This window comes from Anoplophora glabripennis, unplaced genomic scaffold (genome assembly GCF_000390285.2).
Source record: "Anoplophora glabripennis isolate ALB-LARVAE unplaced genomic scaffold, Agla_2.0 scaffold54, whole genome shotgun sequence".
Lineage (NCBI taxonomy): Eukaryota > Metazoa > Arthropoda > Insecta > Coleoptera > Cerambycidae > Anoplophora > Anoplophora glabripennis.
In genome coordinates, this window is record NW_019416241.1 from 891,904 (window position 1) to 915,584 (window position 23,681).

General features: G+C 33.2%; 1 protein-coding gene across 1 annotated transcript in view; it reads left to right on the plus strand.

The window, feature by feature from the left end:
• Positions 1-23,681, plus strand: part of LOC108905165 — a 47,711-nt gene that overhangs the window by 22,741 nt on the left and 1,289 nt on the right. The window contains exons 3-4 of the mRNA XM_018707947.1: positions 18,551-18,655; positions 22,973-23,207. Coding sequence (XP_018563463.1) covers positions 18,551-18,655; positions 22,973-23,207 — 340 coding nt within the window. The remainder of the gene's footprint in view (positions 1-18,550; positions 18,656-22,972; positions 23,208-23,681) is intronic.

The following is a 23,681-nucleotide window of genomic DNA, read 5'->3' on the forward strand; positions in this document are numbered from 1 at the left end:
TCCTGTAAATAGCCTGGAAGAGCTGCAGCTACGGATTAATCAAAAGTGTCAAGAAATCCAAACCAAGGAGGGTGTTTTCGAAAGAGTTCGAATATCGTTGAGACGAAGATGTCGTGCCTGCTTGGAAATGGACGGAGGGCACTTTGAACATCTTCTGTAACTTTGTTTTTTGTTTGTTAAAAGCTTCCTTTGTCGGTTTATTCCTAATAAAATAAAATGTTTGAAAAACGAATAGTGGTTCATATCTCCGCAACCGTTACTTTGCGGACCCATGTTTATTGAGACTTTTCTGCTTATTTTGGTTCATAATATTACCTCCTTAAATATTTAGAAGACTTGTAACGTGTTTAAAAGTGAATGTGACCTATCGTTCCATAGAGTTCAAAATAGTTTCTAATCCTGTACTTACATCAGAATTGAGTAAAATAAGAAGTAACTTACCTATATAAATATTTCTGGTTTTAATTCGATTTATTTTTACAGATGCACTAAAATCTCCTGTTATATATTAAAATAATAATAGTAGAGACATAAGAATATTTATTTGATTACATTTTATGTGTAATTAATGAAAAAGTTATACAGGGTGTCTCATAATTAGCTGCCAACCCTGAACAGGCCGATTCTATGATCAAAACTAAGTAAAAAAATTCATATGAACATGGGTCCGGAAATGCTTCCTAAGGGCACAGGGACCCATTGAAGAGGGAGGAATGGAAATCATTTTTTTGCAATATCTCTCAATCGCGTTGTGATAAATGAATGAAATTTGGTATACACAGCTAAATTTTGATGAGCAATTTGATGGACTAATCCATTTATTTCCACAAGGTCCATTGGGGTGGGTACGGGGGGGCCCTTGGTACTTTGCGTGTGTAACTTTTTCATCTTTGACTTTTTAACAAATTGGACAGCAAATTCCGTTTTCCCGAACTGTTTTACGTTAAAAAGGTACTCTTGTTTCAAATCGTTATCTTTAACGGTTTCTGAGAAAATCGCTCTTGAATTAATCCCACTTTGGTCAATTTCATAGTAATTTAAACAAAAAAAATTTTTTTGTTTAAATTTAATCTAATTTTAATAAAAAAATAATAATAAAAAATTAAATTAAATAAAAATTAATCCTTTAAATGGAAAAGAGAGGAAAGGAAAATTATTATTATTATTTTTTGTTTAAATTACTATGAAATTGACCAAAGTGGGATTAATTCAAGAGCGATTTTCTCAGAAACCGTTAAAGATAACGATTTGAAACAAGAGTACCTTTTTAACGTAAAACAGTTCGGGAAAACGGAATTTGCTGTCCAATTTGTTAAGAAGTCAAAGATGAAAAAGTTACACACGCAAAGTACCAAGGGCCCCCCGTACCCACCCCAATGGACCTCGTGGAAATAAATGGATTAGTCCTTCAAATTGCTCATCAAAATTTAGCTGTGTATACCAAATTTCATTCATTTATCACAACGCGATTGAGAGATATTGCAAAAAAATGATTTCCATTCCTCCCTCTTCAATGGACCCCTGTGCCCTTAGGAAGCATTTCCGGACCCATGTTTATATGAACTTTTTTACTTAGTTTTGATCATAGAATCGGCCTGTTCAGGGTCGGCAGCTAATTATGAGACACCCTGTATAATTATTAAAAATATGTATTTATTATTCCTAGCGCCTTCGCCAGAATATAGAAAAAGTCTAATAGGTAATCTAGATAACATTTTCTCTTATTCACACGAATTCGGCTGTACTCTATATACTGTGTGAACTAAATTTTAAGGAATAGTCCGAAATTAAGGTAAAAACTTCAGTTTTACCATTGCTGATTATTGTCATTCTAACAGGAAATTGTCAGCTATTTTAATCAGTAGAAGGAGATTGAATTAATTTGCCATTAATATAGTTTTTACATCTTAACAAACAAAATGCATGTTATATTATGAATAATTTAATAAAGTAATAATAACTATATGAAATATACAATTGAAAAAGTAATTACTTTAATTGTAACATTGAGGGTTACTGTACTAAACTATTTTTAAATAAAAAAAAAATTAGTAAATATAAATATCGAATAAATGACTTAATCTCCACTTAACTGGCAATTCTGACGAACTTGACTATTCAATAACTACCAGGAAATTTAATATCCATCGAGAAATGGTGTTCATCTATAAAGGGTGATTCAGAACTTATCAAAAAAAATTACAGGGGACTCTTACAAATACAAAAAATAAAAAAGGCAGTTCGAAAATGACTGGTCCAATAAAAAGAAATTTTATAGCACCTATTTTATATCAGCAAATTCAACTGCTTTTGCCGCTATTGTTACTATTAATTAATAAAATTAATTTGTGGTTTTAATTAATAAAATAATTTGATATACTTGATGTTACAACAAGTGTTCAACTGTTCAAAATTTGGGCCCGTCTTACTCAGTTTCTACGAACTAACACAAATGTCCTGTTTCATCATAACACAAATGTTTCACCATAATACAAATATTGTCTTGCTTCACCAGAAATTAATTAAAACAATATCCATCAACTCCGAGTTGCTATACGCGCAAGCCATTTTTGAAACTAACTACTAAAAAACTATTGTAAACACTATTACAACGAAGATTGTAAAATCGGATTCAGTATTCGGAGTCGCTGAGGCCACGCGATTTGCGGATAACGTTAGAGACTGCAGTTGTCCGGCGATGAATTTTTTTACGATATTTACTCCATTTCTCATGCCGCATCTATTTCCAAATTGTTTTGGATAAGTTGTGAATCACCCTGTAGGTATATCGCTTTTAAAGTTTCGTATACAATTTTATTCCTAAAGGATCAATAGTTTTAAAATCCTTAGTTTGTACTCAGTAATTTTGTTTTTGTAGTCTGAGGGTAGCAACTCCTTAGATGTATAATACAATTCAAAAAACGACCTTCGGCATGTCATTACAATTCATATTTGTCATTTGGCTTTTCTGAAATGTTAAAACCCATTTTAATTTGAGCGTCTTCTATCTTTTTATTAAATGTTCGTAACTTATGCTTTAATGTGTACCTACTTCTTGATACCAAATTATCTGTATTGATTATACAAAAACAAGTAACAGAATTAATTAAAATCAACTTCGCAGGCCGCTGTGTGAAAAGGGGTGAAATATTCATACATTAGACTTTGAATGTATGGGGTCCGCTTTTTAATTCTCGCCATCCTGCCGGCTGGAGTCCAAAAGTGCATTACAGTCACGTCAGGCTGCCACAACAACAAGAATAATAGCCAGAGTACGTGGTTTCCGTTTAGGTCTGTTCGGGTGAATATAGAAAGTTGACTTTTCCCCAGAGTCGAGTGACTAGGTTCTGGTCAAGACAGATCGCGTTGTCCCTTTTTTGTTCTATTTCACTAAACTGTTCCGGTAATCCTCACTGATGAGGCCTGCATTCTGCTCTTTGCTAATATTTTTATCTATAAACAAAATCGGAGATCGTTTTTTACTTTTCAGAAAATTATTTCAATTACTGGAAGCGAGGCACAGTGCTGGATAAATATTTATTTTGCCTAATAGATGGTGAATTACTTTAATTTCTCACGACTATATCTTTTGAATGGTAAATTTGACATTTGCAACTTGACATCCTCCGTACCCTTTTATCGCTTATAAGATGTAATTGTGTAGAAGTAAATTGCAATTCCAAGTTTTCTTCTGATTGTTCCATTACTTTTTAATTGATTCTTCCAGCCTCTATTTCCATCCGAATTTTTTCCTCTACTTTTTCTTGGTCTTTACAGGATCCTTATCTATTTTAATAAACTCACAAACTATCTGAATTCGGTTTTTATTTTATCTGCTTCTGCATTTTTCTTCTCTATTTATATATGTTCAGAACAGAATCAGGTGAGTGTAAACAGAATATGAACATGATTTTGGAGGAGAATGTTTCTTATGCCATTGCTACGCATTGTTTTTTTCCTGCTGTCAGATAGTGACCTACCAATCTGCAGTACTATGAAAGCATAAATAATGAAATTAATTTATAATCTTACGGTATGGTATACTGATGAAATCTAATACATTCAAAGCTATTTTCTAGATACTGAGTACCTAAGTAATTTAATACCTATTGGACGAAGAAAATAACCTACCAAATAGTTGTTTCTCACAATATTTAGAAACATATTTGTCATTTTATTTTCCTTTAATACCTGCTTATGTTATAAATTCTTCTCCTGTTTTGGACGAGTTATATTTTAAGAATGTATGCCGAAACAACATTTCGCTACGCTGGGCGTAGGGGTGGTTGCATCGGAGTGATTTTGGTGTTCCTGTGTAGATTGTATCTTTCTGTGTTGAACATAAACGGTTCTGGTATTCCATGATTCTGGGTGTGTCAGATAAAAGGAAAAAGATGAGCCTCCATATTTAGGCCATTTTTTATAAGAGTGTGCGATGTTTTGTAAGGTAAAAGTATAAATAAAACTTAACTTGTAAAACTAAGTTTTACAAGACGCATTGTATAGAGGCTGAATTGTGTGTAGTGGGTAAATTAATATACATAGAACGGCAAAAAAACCGGCCAACCTAAAATATTTTACAAGTCCCCTTATCTGCTTAGTTCAGAAGCTAGTAACCTAAGCTAGTTCTTTTTCATTATTAGTATTTTAAGATGATCGTTTCGCATCTCTCAAGTTGTTGCATTGATTGAAGATGGACGTAGTCAGCGTTATGTGTCTCGTTCATTAGGAGTATCTCGTACTACCGTTCAGGATGCTTGGCATCGGTATCTGGAGACTGGCAGAGTCACGAGACGACCAGGATCCGGAAGAAAAAGAGTAACAAGTAGTAACAAGCAGTTCAATTTCAGCATCGCCTTCTAACAGTGCGAGGGGTTCAAGTAAGTGAGAGGACGATTAGGAGGAGGCTTGTAGAAAATGGTTTATCTTCACGGAGACAGGCCACAAGACCACAATTGCTACTTACGCGTCGAAGGGCATGTCTTCAGTTTGCGCGATTACTTGTAAATTGAAATCCTCAGCAATGGAATGAAGTTCTTTTTACTGACGAGCCTAGTTTTTGTCTGCGATCACCTGATGGCTGAGAAAGGGTGTGGAGAAGCCAAAATGAACGATGTTCAGACTGCACCATCTCTGAACGAGTATCTTTTAAAGGAGGTGATATTATGGTGTGGGCGGGCATTTCTACGGAAGCACGTACCGACCTCATATTTGTGGATAATGGAGCTTCAAGAAGCCGTCATTCAATTTTCGTATTTTATTGGAGATGGCTTCGTTTTGATGCACGACAACACCAGACCATATACTGCACGGATCGTAACCGAATACTTAAACGAGGTCGGTATTCGTAGACTTAATCGGCCCGCATGCAGCCCGGACCTTAACCCAATTGAACATCTTTAGGATGAACTTCAGAGGGCTATTCGTCGTCGACCAGTCATGCCACAGACCCTTCAAAAGCTAAGACTGGCCCTTCAAGAAGAATATGAAGCAATTCCAAAATTATGCTTAAGAAATTTGGTCGACTCATGTGTCACGACGGTTGAATTCTGCAATTTAGGCTCGAGGAGGACATACACGCTATTAACAATAACCAGGAGGTCCATTAAAAACACCCACCATAATTTTCTAGACATAAGAAAAAAGTATATTCTAGTTCCGTTTCTATTATTGTTTTAATTAAATTTAATTTTGTTTTAAACAATTTTTTTCTTAGTTATTCGTTGCAACCTGAATCCATAATGAATGGTTCTGCAACCAAATATCAATTCTCATATACAGGGTGGTATCGTTTGCTGTTTTATAGTTTTGAAGTTACAAAATTGGCATAACCATGTATCTCTCATTTTACACCAGATATTGGCATTCCAAATACTGTATTTGTATAGATACTAAATTTGATAGGTGGCAAATACTGTCATTTTTAGTTGCAATTCTTCTTCGCATTATAAAGTTTTAATAGGTTTGTGACATGAAATTGTTCTCATACTTGAGAAAGTGACATAAATATAGTTATCAAAGATTAATCCTAGGTATTCGAAATTTCATGAAAGAACATTCGGTCCCAAACTTGTTGTTTGGGAACAGAAGCCATTAAAGTTTATTGCCCATTTCCTTATTAATTTTACAGCAAACGGTGTCAGAAAATATTGTCTCCAGGTGAAGTAAGTGGACATATTAAGAATTTTGAATTACCCTAATGGCTTTTAAACTTTCAGGGAAAAGAGGGCTTTTGTGTTTAACGACGGCAAATATTTCACCACAAAACCTCTGTGAAACGTGTAGAGAAAATAAATTCCTTCAGAAACAAACGGCTTACAGTTATCGTTTATAAATTTAAAAGCTGGTGGAAAGTTGTTACATGCATATTTTCTAGGATATATGTACGCGAATTCAGAGAAATACAGCTGCTGTTTGAAATATTATGTGATCGATAATGCGTATATGGGGATTAAAACAGGGATGATTTTTAACTTTTTGTAGGGTGCTGTGAAACTTATTTAATTTAGTTGGTTTCCATTTTGGATTACATACGCAACTCTCTTGGGGAACTTTTTAATATTTCTATAAAGTTGAGGTAAACCTAATTTGAGTTAAATGAAAGTTGCCCGCGATTCCCAACTGAAAACTCGACCTTAAAAATAAAATGATCATGTACAATATTTTTCGAATACATCTATTAAAAAAAGTTGTTGATTACACAGGTCAACATTTAGTTTGAAAAAAAAAACACGGGACTCTACCTCAGAACCCAGGGGTTTTTGGGATCGCTGATCTAAGGTGGTTGAAAATATCTGAAAAAATTCATACATAGGTTTTTTGGGCCACTAAATCTGAATCCGATGTCGGTTAACCTATATCGTCCTATGTTCAAGGTCGTTTGAAAGTTAAATTAAATACAGGAGGTAAAAATAATTAGAAAAAATTTTTAAGAATGCTCACTTGACTATTTCTGTCTGTTTATCTGCCTTTTTACCTGTCTTTTTACCTGCACACTTGTTTGTTTGTATTTATCGTCCGCCTATATTTTCTCTCTGTCCATCTACCTGTCATCCTGCCTTTCTATCTGTCTTTCTGTCGGTAATTTTTTCTATCTTCCTGTGTGACTAAAAGACTGAATGTTTCTATATATCCGTTTTTTCGCCACTCCCTGTCTAAATATCATATGAATCTGATACTTAATTTTCTTCATTCTCATCTTGATTGGTTCCCAAGAAATCTGGGAGCTTTTAGTGAAGAACAAGGAGAAATAATGCACTAGGACCTGAATTAGTTTGAACAAAGATATCAAGGTGTTTGGGGGAAGAATATGTTAGCAGACTGGAATCTAAAGAGAGACACAACAACGTAAGCGTTCTCGCCCGAATTTCGATTAATACACTTATGCTGAGAGAAGCGAATTGATTTGTTGAAGGTTTTCCAAAAGTGTTTTTTATCTAGAGTTTTTTTACAATCACGCAAAACTGAGAGAGGATGGTAGACAGAAAGGTAAGAAGACAGACAGACATTTGGACAGAGTGGACATTTAGACAGAGAGAGGCAGAAAAACAGACAGAGAAACATTTAGTCATTTAGTCAGACAGAAAGACAAACAAAATTACTGACACAAAGGCAGGATGGTATGTAGATGGACAGAGAAAATACAGGAGGACGATAAATACAGACTAACAAGCAAACAAACAGGTGTGCAGGTGATAAGACAGACAGATAAACAGATTCACCTCCTATTCTTACTTTAACCATTAAACGACCTTGAATATGAAGTGATAGATGTCAAACGACATCGGACTGAGACTCAACAATCCAAAAAACCTGTGTATGAATTTTTTCAGATTTTTTTCAACCACCTTCAAATGATCTTAAACTTGACTTGGTAGAGCTTAACTAACTTGTGTTATTTTCGTAACTTCTTGTGAGCCAATCAAAAACAGTGTAATATTTATATAAAGATTAAATAGAAAATTCAAAAAATAATGTAGAGATTTTTTTCTTTTGTGAATGATGCCTTCACAAAAAAGTGGGGAAGATTTAAGTCAGGAGAAAGTAACGGCCATGCTAGAAGTTCCATTTTTTCAATCCATAGTATTTATTGAAATTCTCTATGATAATCTCCAACCTTTGTAGAAAATGAGGGGGCATACCATCGTGCAGGAACCACATCCGTTGTCACACAGTTAAGGGCGAAAATTCAATTATTTTCCAACGACTACTCGATCCTTCAACCGCTAATGTGATTTATAGGTGGTATTTCTTTTGAGACTCTTTAGGACGATATTGGTTATAACTTTTAAACGAGAAGTAATACATAAAAATTCCTCTAATAAAAGTTTATTAGAAAAAAGAGGGCTTTTTAACAGGAAAAAAGTTGGGTATGTCTATGGAAAAAATATAATTGATGACGCCATTAGTTGTTTCTGTCAAATCTCAAAGATAATACTTTCTATTGAAAATGGATCTCATTTAACACCCAAACTTTATTTAAAATTTTTGTATCCTCACAGGAGGCCAACACTATCCAATTTGAGACATGCTGTACTTATCATTCGTTCTTTGTCAGTTGTGTGAGGTTTAGAAAGCGAACATTGTAAATTAATTTAAACAGAAGGGTAAAGCCAGACACATGGTGCTGGAAACAGTTACCATTAAATAGTTGTAAGAATAAATTTATTTAGCCATAACGGAACTGGATATGATATACGGACAATATAATGCGCAGAGCGGTCTAATGTCACATCTCCTGTAATAACAGTTTACTTGTTTGTAAACTCTACGTTCATACTGATTAGGTTATATAGTGTGCTGTGCGAGTATATATTCATTAACTACTTCGTGCTGGCTAAATTCGCGCTCGTTTTAATCAACGTAGAATACCACCGGACCAGACGATAGTTATTTTGTTCTTGGAAACTCCCTCGACAAGCGGAATTGTATTAGATGTGAGCGATTATATTGTTCTTTATAATAATTTAGTTGTAGCTGCTTTTACTTCTAATAAACTACATACGCTTTATTTAATCAATTCATAAAAGATTTATTCTTGCTCATCACACGTGAAGAAACACTAAACCGGCATCATCATAATGTCATTTGAGAACCCTCATGTTCATCATGAGATATTCTAAATAAAAATACTAAAACACTAACAATTGTTTAATGACTTGCTCTAAGAGCACTTACATAAATTATTTGTTTTTAATTTTTCGACACAGGCGAATGGCTTTTACAAAAAAAACTCTTTGGCGCTAATTTTAACCAACTTTGCATCATCATCAAAGAATAAAGATTCACATCTACGGTGGGAAAGTTTCGCTGATAATTATTTAGATATCCGTGCTCGTCTATTGGCATACTTCCAAGAAGAAGATGAAATTATGATCAGTATATGATATAGTGCCATTCCTGTTCAACCAAAAAAAAAAATTGTAGTATTACTATATTATAAATGGCAGTAGAGAATTGATTATTATGAGTTGTATCAAAAAGTTTTTATTTTTGTAAAAAGCTTATAATTATTAGATTTATTAAACTGGAAAGCAGAGCAACTCAACTGTTAAAAGTTTTTTGTCCACAGTCACCTTATAATTGGACTTTTATCCACACATATGAACCGTGTAAAGTAATACCTTATTACACTAATGGAATAAAGTAACTTTATTTCACTAGTAGAATAATGAAAAAATAAACCTATAATAAATCAAATTTAATTTATTTACTTATTAAAATTAATATTTACATTTATAGTAATAGACATTTCGTTTTTTACATTTAACGTTATTTCCGTTAATAGCAACCCTTGTAGTATTGTTGCCATCATTTTCGGAACGCATAACATTTGCTGAAGTTTGTGAATAATTTGCTCAAATTACGGATGTCTCTTCTTGTAAGGAACAGCTATATTTTCCTTGGATTTTCCTTGCAATATCAAGTTTATTAGATACAGGCTCCTCAATATAACTTTCTGCTACAGAGGAGCTCTTCCATCCACCATACCGTTTGATGGTTGTATTGGCCAACAAAGTTGTTGAAGTGTGCCTGATACAATGGCCAGTATATGCTTCTCGATTTGCGATTTTCAGGAATGAAGCAACTATTAAGGGTACCTTCGCCAATGTGTTGATTCCAACAGGCTGAGATTGATTGATGTGTCTTAAAAAGAATCTGTCTTGTGTTAGACGAATTAGGCGCAGAGAAATATATTTTCTGCATATTTCAACACCATTCATGCAAAATCCTTCTACTAGAATTGTAAATTTTCTTGAAATGTCCGTCTTGGTGTCAGGTATTGAAACAAGTAGGTAGGTTCTAATGCGCCTGATATTTGAAGCTATCATTTTTTTATCTTCACTTTACTAGTCAAATTACTTGTTTTACTACAGAAACCAAAAATGTCTCAGAATTGACTATTGTCTGTATGGAATAATGTGTAATAATGATGATAATGATAATGGTGATGATGATGATGATGGTAATGGTAAATTTAATTCCGTTGATAACGATGAAGATGGTGACGATAATGATAGCAGATGATTTTATGCAATTTCTGTCAACAAATATGCCCTATTTTACAGGGTGAGTTGGAAGGATCGCACCAAACTCCATGAATGGATTCTACATGTCAAAATAATAAGAAAATCATCGACAAGGTTTAGAAGAAGTAGAAAATAGTCTGGATCTAGTAGAAGATGATGCAACTATCAGCTCACGAAGAATTGCTGCCCAATTGGTCATTCCACAAAGAAGAATAATAAAAACTCTCTATGAATAAGACTTATATCCGTACCATGTACTCTATACAACACCTAAAACAGGAGAATTATGCTAAGCGGATCCAGTTTTGTCGATGGATCAATAATAATCATTTTGTTGTATCCCGCATACTTTTTACGGATGAAGCAAAATTCACGCGTGGCAGCATAACTAATATTCGGAACTCTCCTGTTTGGCCAGACTTCAACACTGTACATTTCGCTCATCTAGTGAAGCTACATTTGAAGGATTCGTTTCGAGGGCGTTCGATTGGCCGCGATGGTCCTATTAGTTGGCCTCCAAGATCTCCAGACCTCACAGCACTAGATTACTGTTTATGGGGCTGTTTAAAAAATGATGTGTACAAAGTTAGAGTGAACACTCGGGAGGAACTATTTTTTTTAAATAACCGCATACCTAAATAGATTTAATATTTGACAGAATTGAAAGTTATGAGAATGAGATACGATAAGACATACAGCTTCGAAGTTAAATCCAGTTGTTTTTTATAAAACACCTAAATGGGTTTTTAAGAAATTTAATTAATTGCTATCCTAGGTTTAAAAACTGTTCCCTTAAGCATTGTTAGGTGTAGTCATATGAGTAACTAAATAAGAAGGTTTTATTCTGTGTATTCTGTCGGCAGCAGCGGCAGAGTACCGCCATCTGTAGCTGGTGCAGCAGACGACACATTCGGAAACCACAGACCATAAAATAATAAGGAAACAGCATTGGAAAACATAATTAGAGTAACCATTAATTCTACTATCTAATAGATGTCGCTGTACCATAATAGCGGTAAATTTAAATGTAACAAAATACACAAAGAATAAAAAGTGTTTCATAAGTAATAGATCACAAAACAGCTATTAATAGTTTAAGTTAATCATTGAAATTAACGTGAACCATTAACACCTGTTCCATGACCCATTACTTATGAAATACTTTAATTATCACTTGGTTAAATGAAAAAGTTAAAGCAGTGATACTAAACCATTAAAAACTGCAAATTTTAAAGAATTTGAAAGACTATGTAAAATGCATTGCATAGTGACTTGACAAAAATTATGGTTAGATACATTTATTTTGAAGTAATTGGTTTTCATCAGTACGATGTAATTTACTACACTTATAGCAAATAACAATCTTAAACATATGCATTTCGGGTTTTTAAAAGTTGGAGGTGAAAAATCATCCTAAATTGAGGTTTGGCAGCTCGTACTATGAAATTCTGTAATGTTACGTTAACAAATTGTTTTGCTGAATGTTGGATACTATCTGAGGATTCCGAGGTGATATTATTACAATTAATAGGTGAACTTGTAGTTGATCTTAAAAATAATGTTGAAACAGCACTTCCTAATACTGTTTTTTAAACATTTTTTACTCAAAATGGTCGTCACAAAAATAATTATCTGTTTGTCGGAGTAAATTCTGATTTACATAATTTTCGAACTGATTCTATCCACAGTAATTGTCTGTCTTTTGTAATTCTGAAAAAACTTTTATTTTTATAGAACGTGTTACAGATATTCATATAGTAATAAATGTTTTTGCAATTTGGAGCACAACAATGACATTTAGTTCTACCAGATAAACTCATTTTGGATTAAAAAAAACGAATAAAAAACAGTAAGGCAGTTCAGACGATTGATTCAATAAATCCGTTATTATGTTAATCTAAAACAAAACAAATTTATTAATGTATATAAAACGCGGCAACCTACCTGAAGTCCTGAAGATAATCTATAACCTCAAACCTCAAACATTCTATTCTACTCTACGTTGATTGAAGTATTTCAGTCAACGCATTCTATTTCTGTTGATTGGAAGCTTGGAAATACAGATTCGATCTGTGGTTGCAGATTTTTGTTTAACAATTTCCATAAAGGACAATGTTTTGCTGCAAAAACGTGAGATGTCCTCAGTGAATGCATGTTCGATCCGCCCTATCCAATAAAAGCCTCTTATTTAGTTACTCTTATGGGTGTAGCAACTTCGAGAGCTTATTTATAGTAAATGAGTTTTTGTCATTCCGACGATGTTCCTGACTTGCATTAATTAAGACAGACGCATAGCAAAAATTTAACAAACAATCCACTTACCACCAAAAAAATTATAAATGCGGCCCACAACCGTTTGTTTGGAAGAGATTTTTGTCGGTTAGTAAGAACGGAGCTATGAAAATAAGTGTCTGGGTCGTGAATGGAATAAAGATTTTATTATTTAAGAGTTGGATGTTTGGTTAAGCCAAAATAAGCAAAGTTTGAATAATTCATTTCCATTAAAGGTTTAGACCCGATTACAATTTTACTGAACCGGACTGATTTAATTACGTTTTATTTCTGCTAGTCCTGGTGCTATTAAGTGAACCATTCATAATATATCCCATTCATAGTATATCCGATAGATGTGAGAGTCGTACTATAATTCACCTCTCTATAAGCTGCAGAAGTTTTGATTAAATTTTTTTTCGAATATTTTATACTAGTTACCTTCACCGTAATGATAAATTTGCACTTAGAATATGATGTTCTGAGGATAATTATTAGTAAATATTTGTGACTGAATGAATATTTTTTTTTAGATTATCCACTCGTACTTGAGCTTCCATGGATTAGGAAGTTATATTCGTATAAAATATAAATTCAATCCATTTTATACGTTCCTAGAAGTTTATCAGAAATTTTTGTAAAGAATTTCCCCTTATTTATACAGAGCGGCTGCCGAAGTATCCGAGATTGCTATTCGTATATGAATTATGACTAATTTTAAGCAAAAATGATTCTATTCACTTTTCCCGAATTCTCAATGGTTCTTGAAACATCTGAGTTTGAAGTTGTAAGATCGTATGGGAAGTTGCTAAAGAGTAAATTAGATTGTTGTGACTAGAGAGCTTAGAAAAAATTGCAGTTTATTTTAATAAAAGCGTAATAGCAGTGTAATTATTAAAGCTGCTCAATGTCAGCACCGCCTTTGCAGTACATATCGTTTCTCACCTCGTCAAACACTGTATGAATCTTCTCAATGAGTTGGTCGCTGCAATTACTCTATGCCATTGAATAAGTAAGTGTCTTCTCATGTCTCTACATGAAAAAGTCCAACGGGTTGAGATCGGGAGATCGCGGTGGCCAAGTAATGGAACCACAATGACCATCCAATCAATTTATCGATTTGGATAGTTTTCACTGAGGAAATTAGTTACACCTCTTCCATAATGGAACGGAACACTGTCGTGTAAAAAGAACATCATCCTTCTGATTTGAAGAGGAATGTCTTTAAGTAGTAGAGGTAGATCGTTCTTCAAGAAAGCCCTATAACTTATTATTAATTATTCCAGCCCAAACGTTTACGGAGAATCTTCCCTGGAAATAAGTTTCTCGAATAGCATGAGGGTTTTAGATTGCTCACACAGGATCGTTGTGGAAATTGTTGATTCCATCTCTTGTAACGAACTGTATGGGAAAGACCTATTTGTATGCAACTTTCATGTCTTAAGTTAACGGGTATATTCTTCATATAGTCCTGCAAGTTATTTGCAAGAAATTCAAGAAATAGTTCTGAGTTTATCGTTGGAAGTAGAAAATGTGGACCACAAACATTATTATCAAAAACTCCCAATAAAACCGTGGCCGAATTTCTGGAGGATTTTCGTGTGCCCAAACATTGATATTATGATAATTCGTTATAGAATTTTGTGCAAAAAAAAAAATTGAGATTTAGATATTTGTAGTTGTTGAGCTGCCCTGCGAGCCTCGGATTGTCATCAAAAGTACAGGATACAATTTCGATTGTTATTGCGATGGTTTCTGTTATGTTCATTATTAACACGCAGACCAAAGTTACGAAACTTTTTATGTGTTCCAGTGAAGACACGAGCAATACTATTTGAATAAGGTATTCGATATTCACGGACTGTCGCTTCTTTATTCCTCGTTACAGAAAAGCTTTTTTCAGGATAACACTAATAATAACGATAACAAAAACAATAATTACAAATCAAATTACTAGAGAGCTAACTAAATGTTGACAAAGTTATTGCTCAATTGTTTTTCACAGATCACTTTGAAAGCGCTGAGTCGTACAGAACAATCGAAAGAGAGCTTTTTTCTTCCAAATTGAATGAATAATCCAAAACTGATTTTTATTTTATGAAATACCAGTGGCATACCAATTTTTCCTTTAAAAATATCCAGTATCGTGCTAGTACGAACGCCACTGGCAAAACTAAAAATAATGTTTTTCTTTGCAAAACGTGCTCCCTCGATGGTAGTTAACGCCTACAAAATTTCGTTGGAATACGGGTATCTTTAGCCGTTTGACAACAATTAGTAGATCTGATTTTTTTAAACCAATCTTGAACACCTTGTATTTCCTTAACGAAGCATTTCTCGAATATAGTTTATTAGCAAACTCATTTTTTTAAATCTCTATCGGTCCATGAAGTTTCCGCATCTGAAACTGGACCACCCTGTATAATGAGTTGAAAAACATCTTCTGCAACACGAGATGATTTTTTTCCGTTTATAAATTTTGCCCAGACGCAGTTAATATGGCTGATGAACAATTTCTTCATCCACATACAAAAAAAAAATGGTATTTTTATCTGTCTATAATACATTGCAAGTAACTATCGTGTAAAATTTTCTTATTTTAAGATGTTTGGAATGCTGCTAGCTAGCTATTAAATTGGAATTAGATGTTATCTAATTTACAAGGCTATATACTTCATAAACATAAATATAAACAGCAACCTTATAATAATTTAAAAGTAAATTTATGGCATGACCTGTAGTTTTTGCTGTATAAATATAATCCGTGTTGTACAAGAACATAAATCAGACTGAATAATTGCTTTACGATGAGATACTTCCATTGTTAAACACTGTATATTTGCGTATTTATGCAGACTATTAGAGGAGGATAATTGCTACGGAACATGTAACCAACCAAATGCCCACGATAATTTTTAGAGTAGCAAAATCCAATTTGGTGCGAGTGATAACAACATCCAGTTAAAATAATTAATGACCAAACCATTCATAGACGGGACTGTTCAACCTGAACATTGTTAATTTCACCACCTAGGTACTTTATTCATTAAAATTTCAACATAACACTTTAACGGCAGTCGGGGAATTTATTTTATTAGTGAGTTGCAATTTTCTCTTCAGTCAATTTTCGGGTTAATTGTTCAAAGGCTTTTTAATTAAATTAGAAGTGCTAAACATATAGGGTGTTTATACATTTGGAGAGGATATTTGAAGTGTAAATAAATCTCGGTGTGAAATATTTTGGGCAAATGGTGCCTGTATTTAATACCTTAGATTTGAAACCACTATAATAAACATACTGTGACCAATTATTATATAGGTATGACATAAACAAATAGGTGCTTTTAATCCTATACAAGGTGATTCACAACTTATCTAAAAAAAAAATTTGGGAATAGATGCGGCATGAGGCATGGAGTCAATATTGTAAAAAATTTTTTTGTAAAATCCTTATAGTTTCTGAGAAAAAAATTATTGAAGTTATAGCACATTAAACCACTACATAGCTGGACAACTGTAGTCTCTAACGTCATTCGCAATACGCGTGGAGAGCCATGTGACTCCTAATACTGAAATCCGTCGTTGCGGTAGTTTTTACCTGTTATCTGTAATGTTTACAACAGTTTTTTAGTAGTTAGTATCAAAAATGGTTTGCGTGTATAGCAACTCAGAGTTAATGGATATCGTTTTACTTTATGGTGAAGCAAGACAATATTTGTATTATGGTGAAGCATTTGTGTTATGGTGAAGCAAGACATCATTTGTGTTAGTTCGTAGAAAGTGAGTAAGACGGACCCAAATGTGCTTACACGTGAGTGGATAACATTTTGAACAGTTGCTGTTGCAGCATCGAGTATGTCAAATGATTTTATTATTTAAAAACACAAATTAATTTTATTAATAATTAATAAAGGCAAAAGCATTTGAATTTGCCGATATAAAATAGGTGCGATAAAATTCTATTTACATATTTCTTTCCTTGCGAAAGTTTTTGTCCGTTTTTATCACGCCGCCATACCGGTCGCATTGTGCGAGGTCAGGTTTTACAGTGGACCTGTTTCCAGTGCCGTGCAGAAGTGTATTTTTAAATCAATTTCGAACTGACCTTTTTGATTTTTTCTTTACAAAATTGTATTTTTAAGGGTCCCCTGTACATCCAGAATTTTTTTTTGGATAAGTTCTGAATCACCCTGTATAGTTTAGTTTGTCTGTTAATATTATTAAGAGATTTGCCTAACCAAAGACTTTTGAAAAGTCAGTATATACCTTGTCTATTGATATGAAGAAATAAATTGGGTAATATATGCTAAATTTTACGTTTCTGTACCGATGAATATGAACCGAAATGAACATTACCGTGGACCTAGAAGTTCTAATAGCTGGTGCGCCCCCACATAGCCCAGCCCAAGAACAACAGGGGCATGTTATAGCTAAGACATTTATTTTGTTTACTACAGAAAAAGGACAAAAGACACGGCATTTACGACCAAAAATAATAATCTATTTGTATGTGGTTGTAATTCGGAGACGACTCCAGAGGTTCTAAAAAGTTTTAACAATTTTGATTAGTGTTAACGTTAAGGTTTGTTTTATAGTTGCAGCGATTTTGATTATCGAAAATGCCACTAAAAATGATTTCAAAGATGGTCTTAGTTAAATTTCCAATTAATGTTGAAAAATTGATAAGCCTGATCCTGACTAAATGTTACTCTATTAATATAATTTTCAATTTACTCAAATCTCACTTTTAAATATGATGGATGTCTTTAGAGAAAGCTAGAATTGTCTGTAAATTGTAGACTTAAATCTAAATTGATGATAAGAGGAATATTACTATATATCTCTCTAATCAAATTCTTTAAATCTTTTTTCTAAGGATTAATTTCATATTCGCTTAATTTTATTTATTCAGGTGAAGTATAGATTTAGGTCACAAGATATTCAATATGAAATAGGAAAGTTTTTCTAGGATATTAACAATTACCAATTACCATGTATGACAATAATGTGTTTATATCTATGCAGTTTAAACTAGTTTCATATTTGTACGTACATTTTCGTGACAGACTAGTAATCGTTTTACATATCTTAATGTTTCTTAAATTTATGTACCATGTGAAGCATTTCAGTGTTGTAAATTCTCGTACGCCAAATCAGTTTAAAAAGTGTAAGAGAAATTTCAAGCAGGTACTTTCAGGGTTTACACCAGATATTTAGGTCAAACTAAATGTGACTATTATAATAATAACTACGCTAACTACAAGTTTGTTTTTGCATATATTTTTCTGGTCATATCTTTCCTATTATTAAAGACAGATGTGTCAAACCTTTGTATCTCCATGTCATATAAATATATAAGGTGTTCCATCAATGTTTATTTGAATTAATCTAAAAGATTGAAAAATATGAAAAAGGTACAAAAATTTTCATAATAATAATGTTTTATAATGAAGCCTCGACTAAGATGTCCAAACATAAATGAAATTTATTCAATTTTTTAGAAAAAAACTTCCATTATATTCGTATGTATTCTATGAATTTTCATAGAACTACGTTTGTACATACAAAAATGTCTATTCTTTCGCAGTAAAAAATTTAATTTGATGTATGCAATATACAGTATGTAGGTATACAAAACACCTTTGTTGATGTTTTTACAAGAATAGATAGAGAAATACTATAAATAATAAACAAAATATGGCTCTAGTATTGCCTAATACTATTTATTCCCAAATTTGTCTTTATTACAGGGTAGGCATGTCAGTAACCATGCCCGGAAAGCTTTAGCAAAACATGCATCAGAGGTTCTTTCATATCCACCAGAACAATTAGCTAAACGTAAAGCTTCCTCACAGGTAACTATAAATCAATTATTTTCTTAATTAGTTGACTACTATTAAATATGTTTTCAACACACACGTTATAAATTTATTTTATTTTAAATAAAGTAATAATATACCTACGTCCTGGTTATTCTTAGATTACAAAGTACAGAAAATCAAAAAAATATCACTTTTCATGGTTGCTAGATGAAGAAATATTGTCATATTGTTTAAATTTCTTCTTATTCATATTTATGGATTTACATTATCAATGTCTGTCTTGTTATAACGGGCTTTGTGGTCGATTCGACCATTATCAATTTAAAGACACTTAGATTAAAGAAAGAAAAAAACTTAATTTGTCAACGAAATAGTAGGTTGTCAGCTTTCAAATATTGTTATAAAATTAAATAAGTAATAGACAGAGAACTTGACTCACATTTTTTATTTTTGTTTATATGCAAGTATTATCTACCAGAAAATTTTGAAATGGAAACATAGCGGGCAGTTACTAATGGGTAGTATAACTAAAATGTCATTCAACTGGTATTCTTTCTTTATGTAGCAAGAGAGATATCAGATATATAGAATGATGTAAGACGGTAAAGTTTTTTAAAAATATTACATTTAAGCAAATTTTATTAATGTTTTGCTTTTAAAATTTCCAACGTCTTTCTTAACACCCCGTTTTACAAATTTCCATCGGAGAATTGTTTTCTGTCGAGTTGTAGCAGACATATAGCATTCCAGTTCGATTTACTGTTCCCAATCCACAATAAATTAATTCGATCGGATTCATTATGTAGATTATCCCATCCTTTCTACACGCAATGACAAAAGCGTAATGTTAAAATCAAATTATGACCGACCTAAATTACGTTAGAGGTGATACTTTTTAGAATATGCCGGATTGGCTGATTCGACAATGCGATGGTATTAAATTAAAGCTTAAAATAGCCAACTTTGGAAACACATTTACTGATTACAGGTAATCTGTTTTACGCGTATTGAAGGAATTAAATAAAAAAAACTGTTGTTTCAATTTAAAATATTAAACCAGTTTCACATTCTAATACAAACTAAGTTAACACTATTATCAGTAGCAGGCATTGTCCATTACCTTCTAGGCTACTAAAGAGTCATCGTTTCGCAAATAACGTCATCATCCCAGTGGTGATAAATATGACAGATGTTAAAGTTACCAAATGAAACGATATATATTTATTTATGTATCAAAATTCAATGAAATAAAATATACATAAACTATGTATCAACCCGTAGCTAAAGTACATAGTTTATGAACTGAAAAACAGACAGGATACAAGAAAATTGTTCTAACAGCGATGCATCAGATGTCTCCTCGCTGATATCGTAAGAATCCTTTTCTGAGTACGATTCATCATTGGAACACGAATGGCCTTGACAACTGACACATGCTAATGAACAAAACAATCCAACTTTTTTGCAGCTGCACAGTGGTCGGAATTCCGAAAAAGCTGGACAAAAATTTCAAAATCGTTGGTTTGCGTTAATACTTCAGAATATGCTAGAGAAGGAGTCACTGCGTAGTTCTTTAAAGTGACAGAGAGCTGGCCCATGTGTATAGACCACAGCAACTATCGGAAGTATGCTGCGACACATTAGCATATTTCACTTGCCACTGACCCCTCGAAAAGCGGTGAATTGAAAATACGTGCAAATTTTTACTAGAGTACGAGTCGTTGTGTGCAATAGAGAGGGTGTTCCTGGAGTTAAGTAGAATACATTTGCTCATTTAGAACCTCATTTTTCGAAATTTGCATGTTTTTAATGTTTTAACAAAAACGTCTTGCAATTTCCATTGATTTCAAATCACATCAATCGTAAATTATCGAAATAGTTGTGATCCCAAGAGATCCTGCACTATTGAAAGGAAAGGAAAATGCGGACAGGAGTGTCAATTTCATATATCAAAAGAGAAAACCACCGGATTTTTCCGGATTGGGGTTCTGAGTCATTCTTTGTGCCTCCATGTACGGCAGATTTACTATTGTAAGCCTTAGTTATACAATAGCTAGCGTTTTAGTGTCTCTTCGCGTTCCAAACGAGCGTTTCACATATTTTTACAAGCTTTTATTTAAGTTGCCTTGTTAGTATGGGTCACATTTTGCAACTGAATTTTAAAACAGTTTCCCCAACCGATTGAGCTGAAATTTTGCATACACGTTTAGTTTGGATGACAATGCATGGTTAGCTAAGTGACGTCATTTTAAATCCAATATGGCGGACTCCCAAAGATGGCGGACCAGTTTTTTTTGTGCACCCCCATGATATGGGTATCAAAAAAAAAAGGAAAAAGAAAATTATAGATGAACTTATTATCTATGATCTTTTAATTCATAATTTATCATTTTCGACAGGATCAGGGACCAGTGAAATTACGTGAATGAAAAAATAAATTTTTCGATTTTTCAAAGGAAAATTCAGAGAATTTAGAAACGCAAACCATCATTTTAGATCAACCTTTTTTAAAAAGGTGCAATATAGATGAAAATGAGAAAAGCTTTTCAACCGAAGCTATCGATAATAAAATAATTAGAATAAGCTTTATAACAAGAATAAGCTGCAATAGTATTTAGAAATTATTTCGTTCGAAATTACGAATTCATTCCAAATACATGCCTTATATCGCAGATATTTACATTTCGTACTTTATTAATAATAATTAATTACCTCAAAAACCTCAAACTTCGATCTTACATACGTTTTACGCGACCTCAATACCAGAGGCACTAGAAATTTCAATTAGATTCAATAAATTAACGTGATTTATGCCATTTTGTATCAGCCATGTTGAATTTGAGATTTTTGACTGCAAATTCGGCTTTAGCGACCTAAAAACATAAAGTCCCCACTTTTGGTGATGATGCAAGTCTTTTTGGACTTTTATCCAGCTTTTTCGGATTTCCAACCACTGTGAGCTGCACTAATTGCAAAAAATTGTATTGATGAGTTTTTCCAACCCCAGTCTTCTGGGTTCAGTTGATTACCAAGCCACACTTGACCTTGATAACATACACGAAATAGATGTTGATGAGCAGAAGCAAAGGTTGGGGGAAGACAAGCTAATTGCACTCGTTTATTGTTACGAGTATTTTTTACAAAAGATATGTATCGAAACTTATCCTAAGCCGGTAATTTTTTTTGAAGCTCCATATACAGAAAGAAGGAAGAGAATTCCGTTGGTGGTTACAGCTTGTGGAGTACAGTTACATAGATGAAATTGCATATTTTTTCTTCAAATTTAAAAAATACGATAGCGTGACTTCTTCGTTTATTGTCATTACTCTCCATTTTTCCCATTCGGCCAACACTTTTTCGTAATATTCCCTGGATTTCGCTGGCAATAAATGGAAAATTGCTTCTTGAGCTTCTTCAAAAACAACCACAGGAACAGTATTATTTTCTTGTATCTTTACCAAATTCAGATAAAACTATTTATTAAATAAGTGATAATAAACAACGTACCATAGCAGCCAGTGGGTATAACAAAGCCTACCACGTTTCATTGAGTACTAATAAGAATTATTAAGTCGCGCGAATATTATTTTTCGATATTGTCAAATATAAAGGTTCATTAGTCTTGATTAAAATTCATATTTTTTGACAAACCGCGTATAAGACTGAAAAAATTTAATATCTGATGATCGTATTTTAGATTTCAGAACATGCAGAACTTTTTATGAAGAATAACTTTTTTCTTAAAATTTATAATAAAAAAGTTTTCCATATGGTTCCAACTTAGTGAGACATAGTATATATTATAATATTCTGAAAATTATGCGGCACACCTCTGCCGCAGTAAATTGTTAAGTAGTTCCGATAACAGAACTTTAATGGCTTATTCTTTTCTTGGAATTCTCTCAACAAAAAAAAATTGTACGGATATAACTCAGAAATTATTGGGAAATTGCAAATTTCTTTTTAGAACTTCGTAGGATCATATTATCTCCGGGTAGGCCCAAATGACTAAAACACTAATAAAAAAATTAATGACTCTTCGTGCGTATCATCGTAGCATGCTTTGCGACACACAAATACGGATCAACTTGTATACACTCGAATAATGAGACGCGATTTTTAAAATAACCGAGAAATTTTGTCGATTGATTCTTTTGAATTGCAACAGTAATTCCGAATCGCCATAAGGAAGGAGGGACAACAAACAATAATTTAAAAGCCAGAACGATAGGGTTAACATATTACCATTCAAAGCCAAGAAAATGTCTGGGGTCTTTCATCACTATCGTCACGCTCGTTATGCAAATCTCGCGCATTTTCATTCGTCTCTATTTACGTTTTGTGTTACAGCAACAGGGGAAGGACTACGCTTTCTCCTACAAAGTGGTGGATCATTTAAGGGGCGACGACTTCTCTCACTCCCAAACCAGAAATTCCAAGGCTACGAACGGGGAATATCGTGTCAAACTGCCAGACGGGAGGGTTCAGATAGTGTCATATACGGCGGACAAAAACGGCTATAAGGCAGACGTCAAATATACCGAAAATGAGGGAGTTGCAGATCAACGTGGTATGCCGCATCAAGGTTGGTGAAAGCTTTCTGTCGGATAAGTTTTTGTATGGCACAAAAATTAAATAAATCGATGCGTGGCGCTTTTTATTGACAACATACCGCGTTAACGGAATGTTCGGAGCTTTGAAATGGACATTGAAAATTTAATATCACAAAATTATCCAAATAATACGTTGGTGTTAATATAAACGTATATACAGGGTGCGGCGTGTATAATCTATAAAAATTAAACTAAAGTTCTATCTTCGCGTTTTTTTTGTAAATTAAAGTTAATTTATTCAACGAAAATGAAGCTCGACCCTGTGTTATTTATTTAAAACTTTGGAAATGTTTTTATGCGACTCGAGATACAACCTTATAATTTAAGTCGGTATAATCTAATACTTGTAATATTCTCTTTGTAAACAAATATACCTACAAACAAACTGCCGATTGTACAACATGCCAAAGATTTGTGCGTGATTGTAGATAGTAAACAGGCTTGAA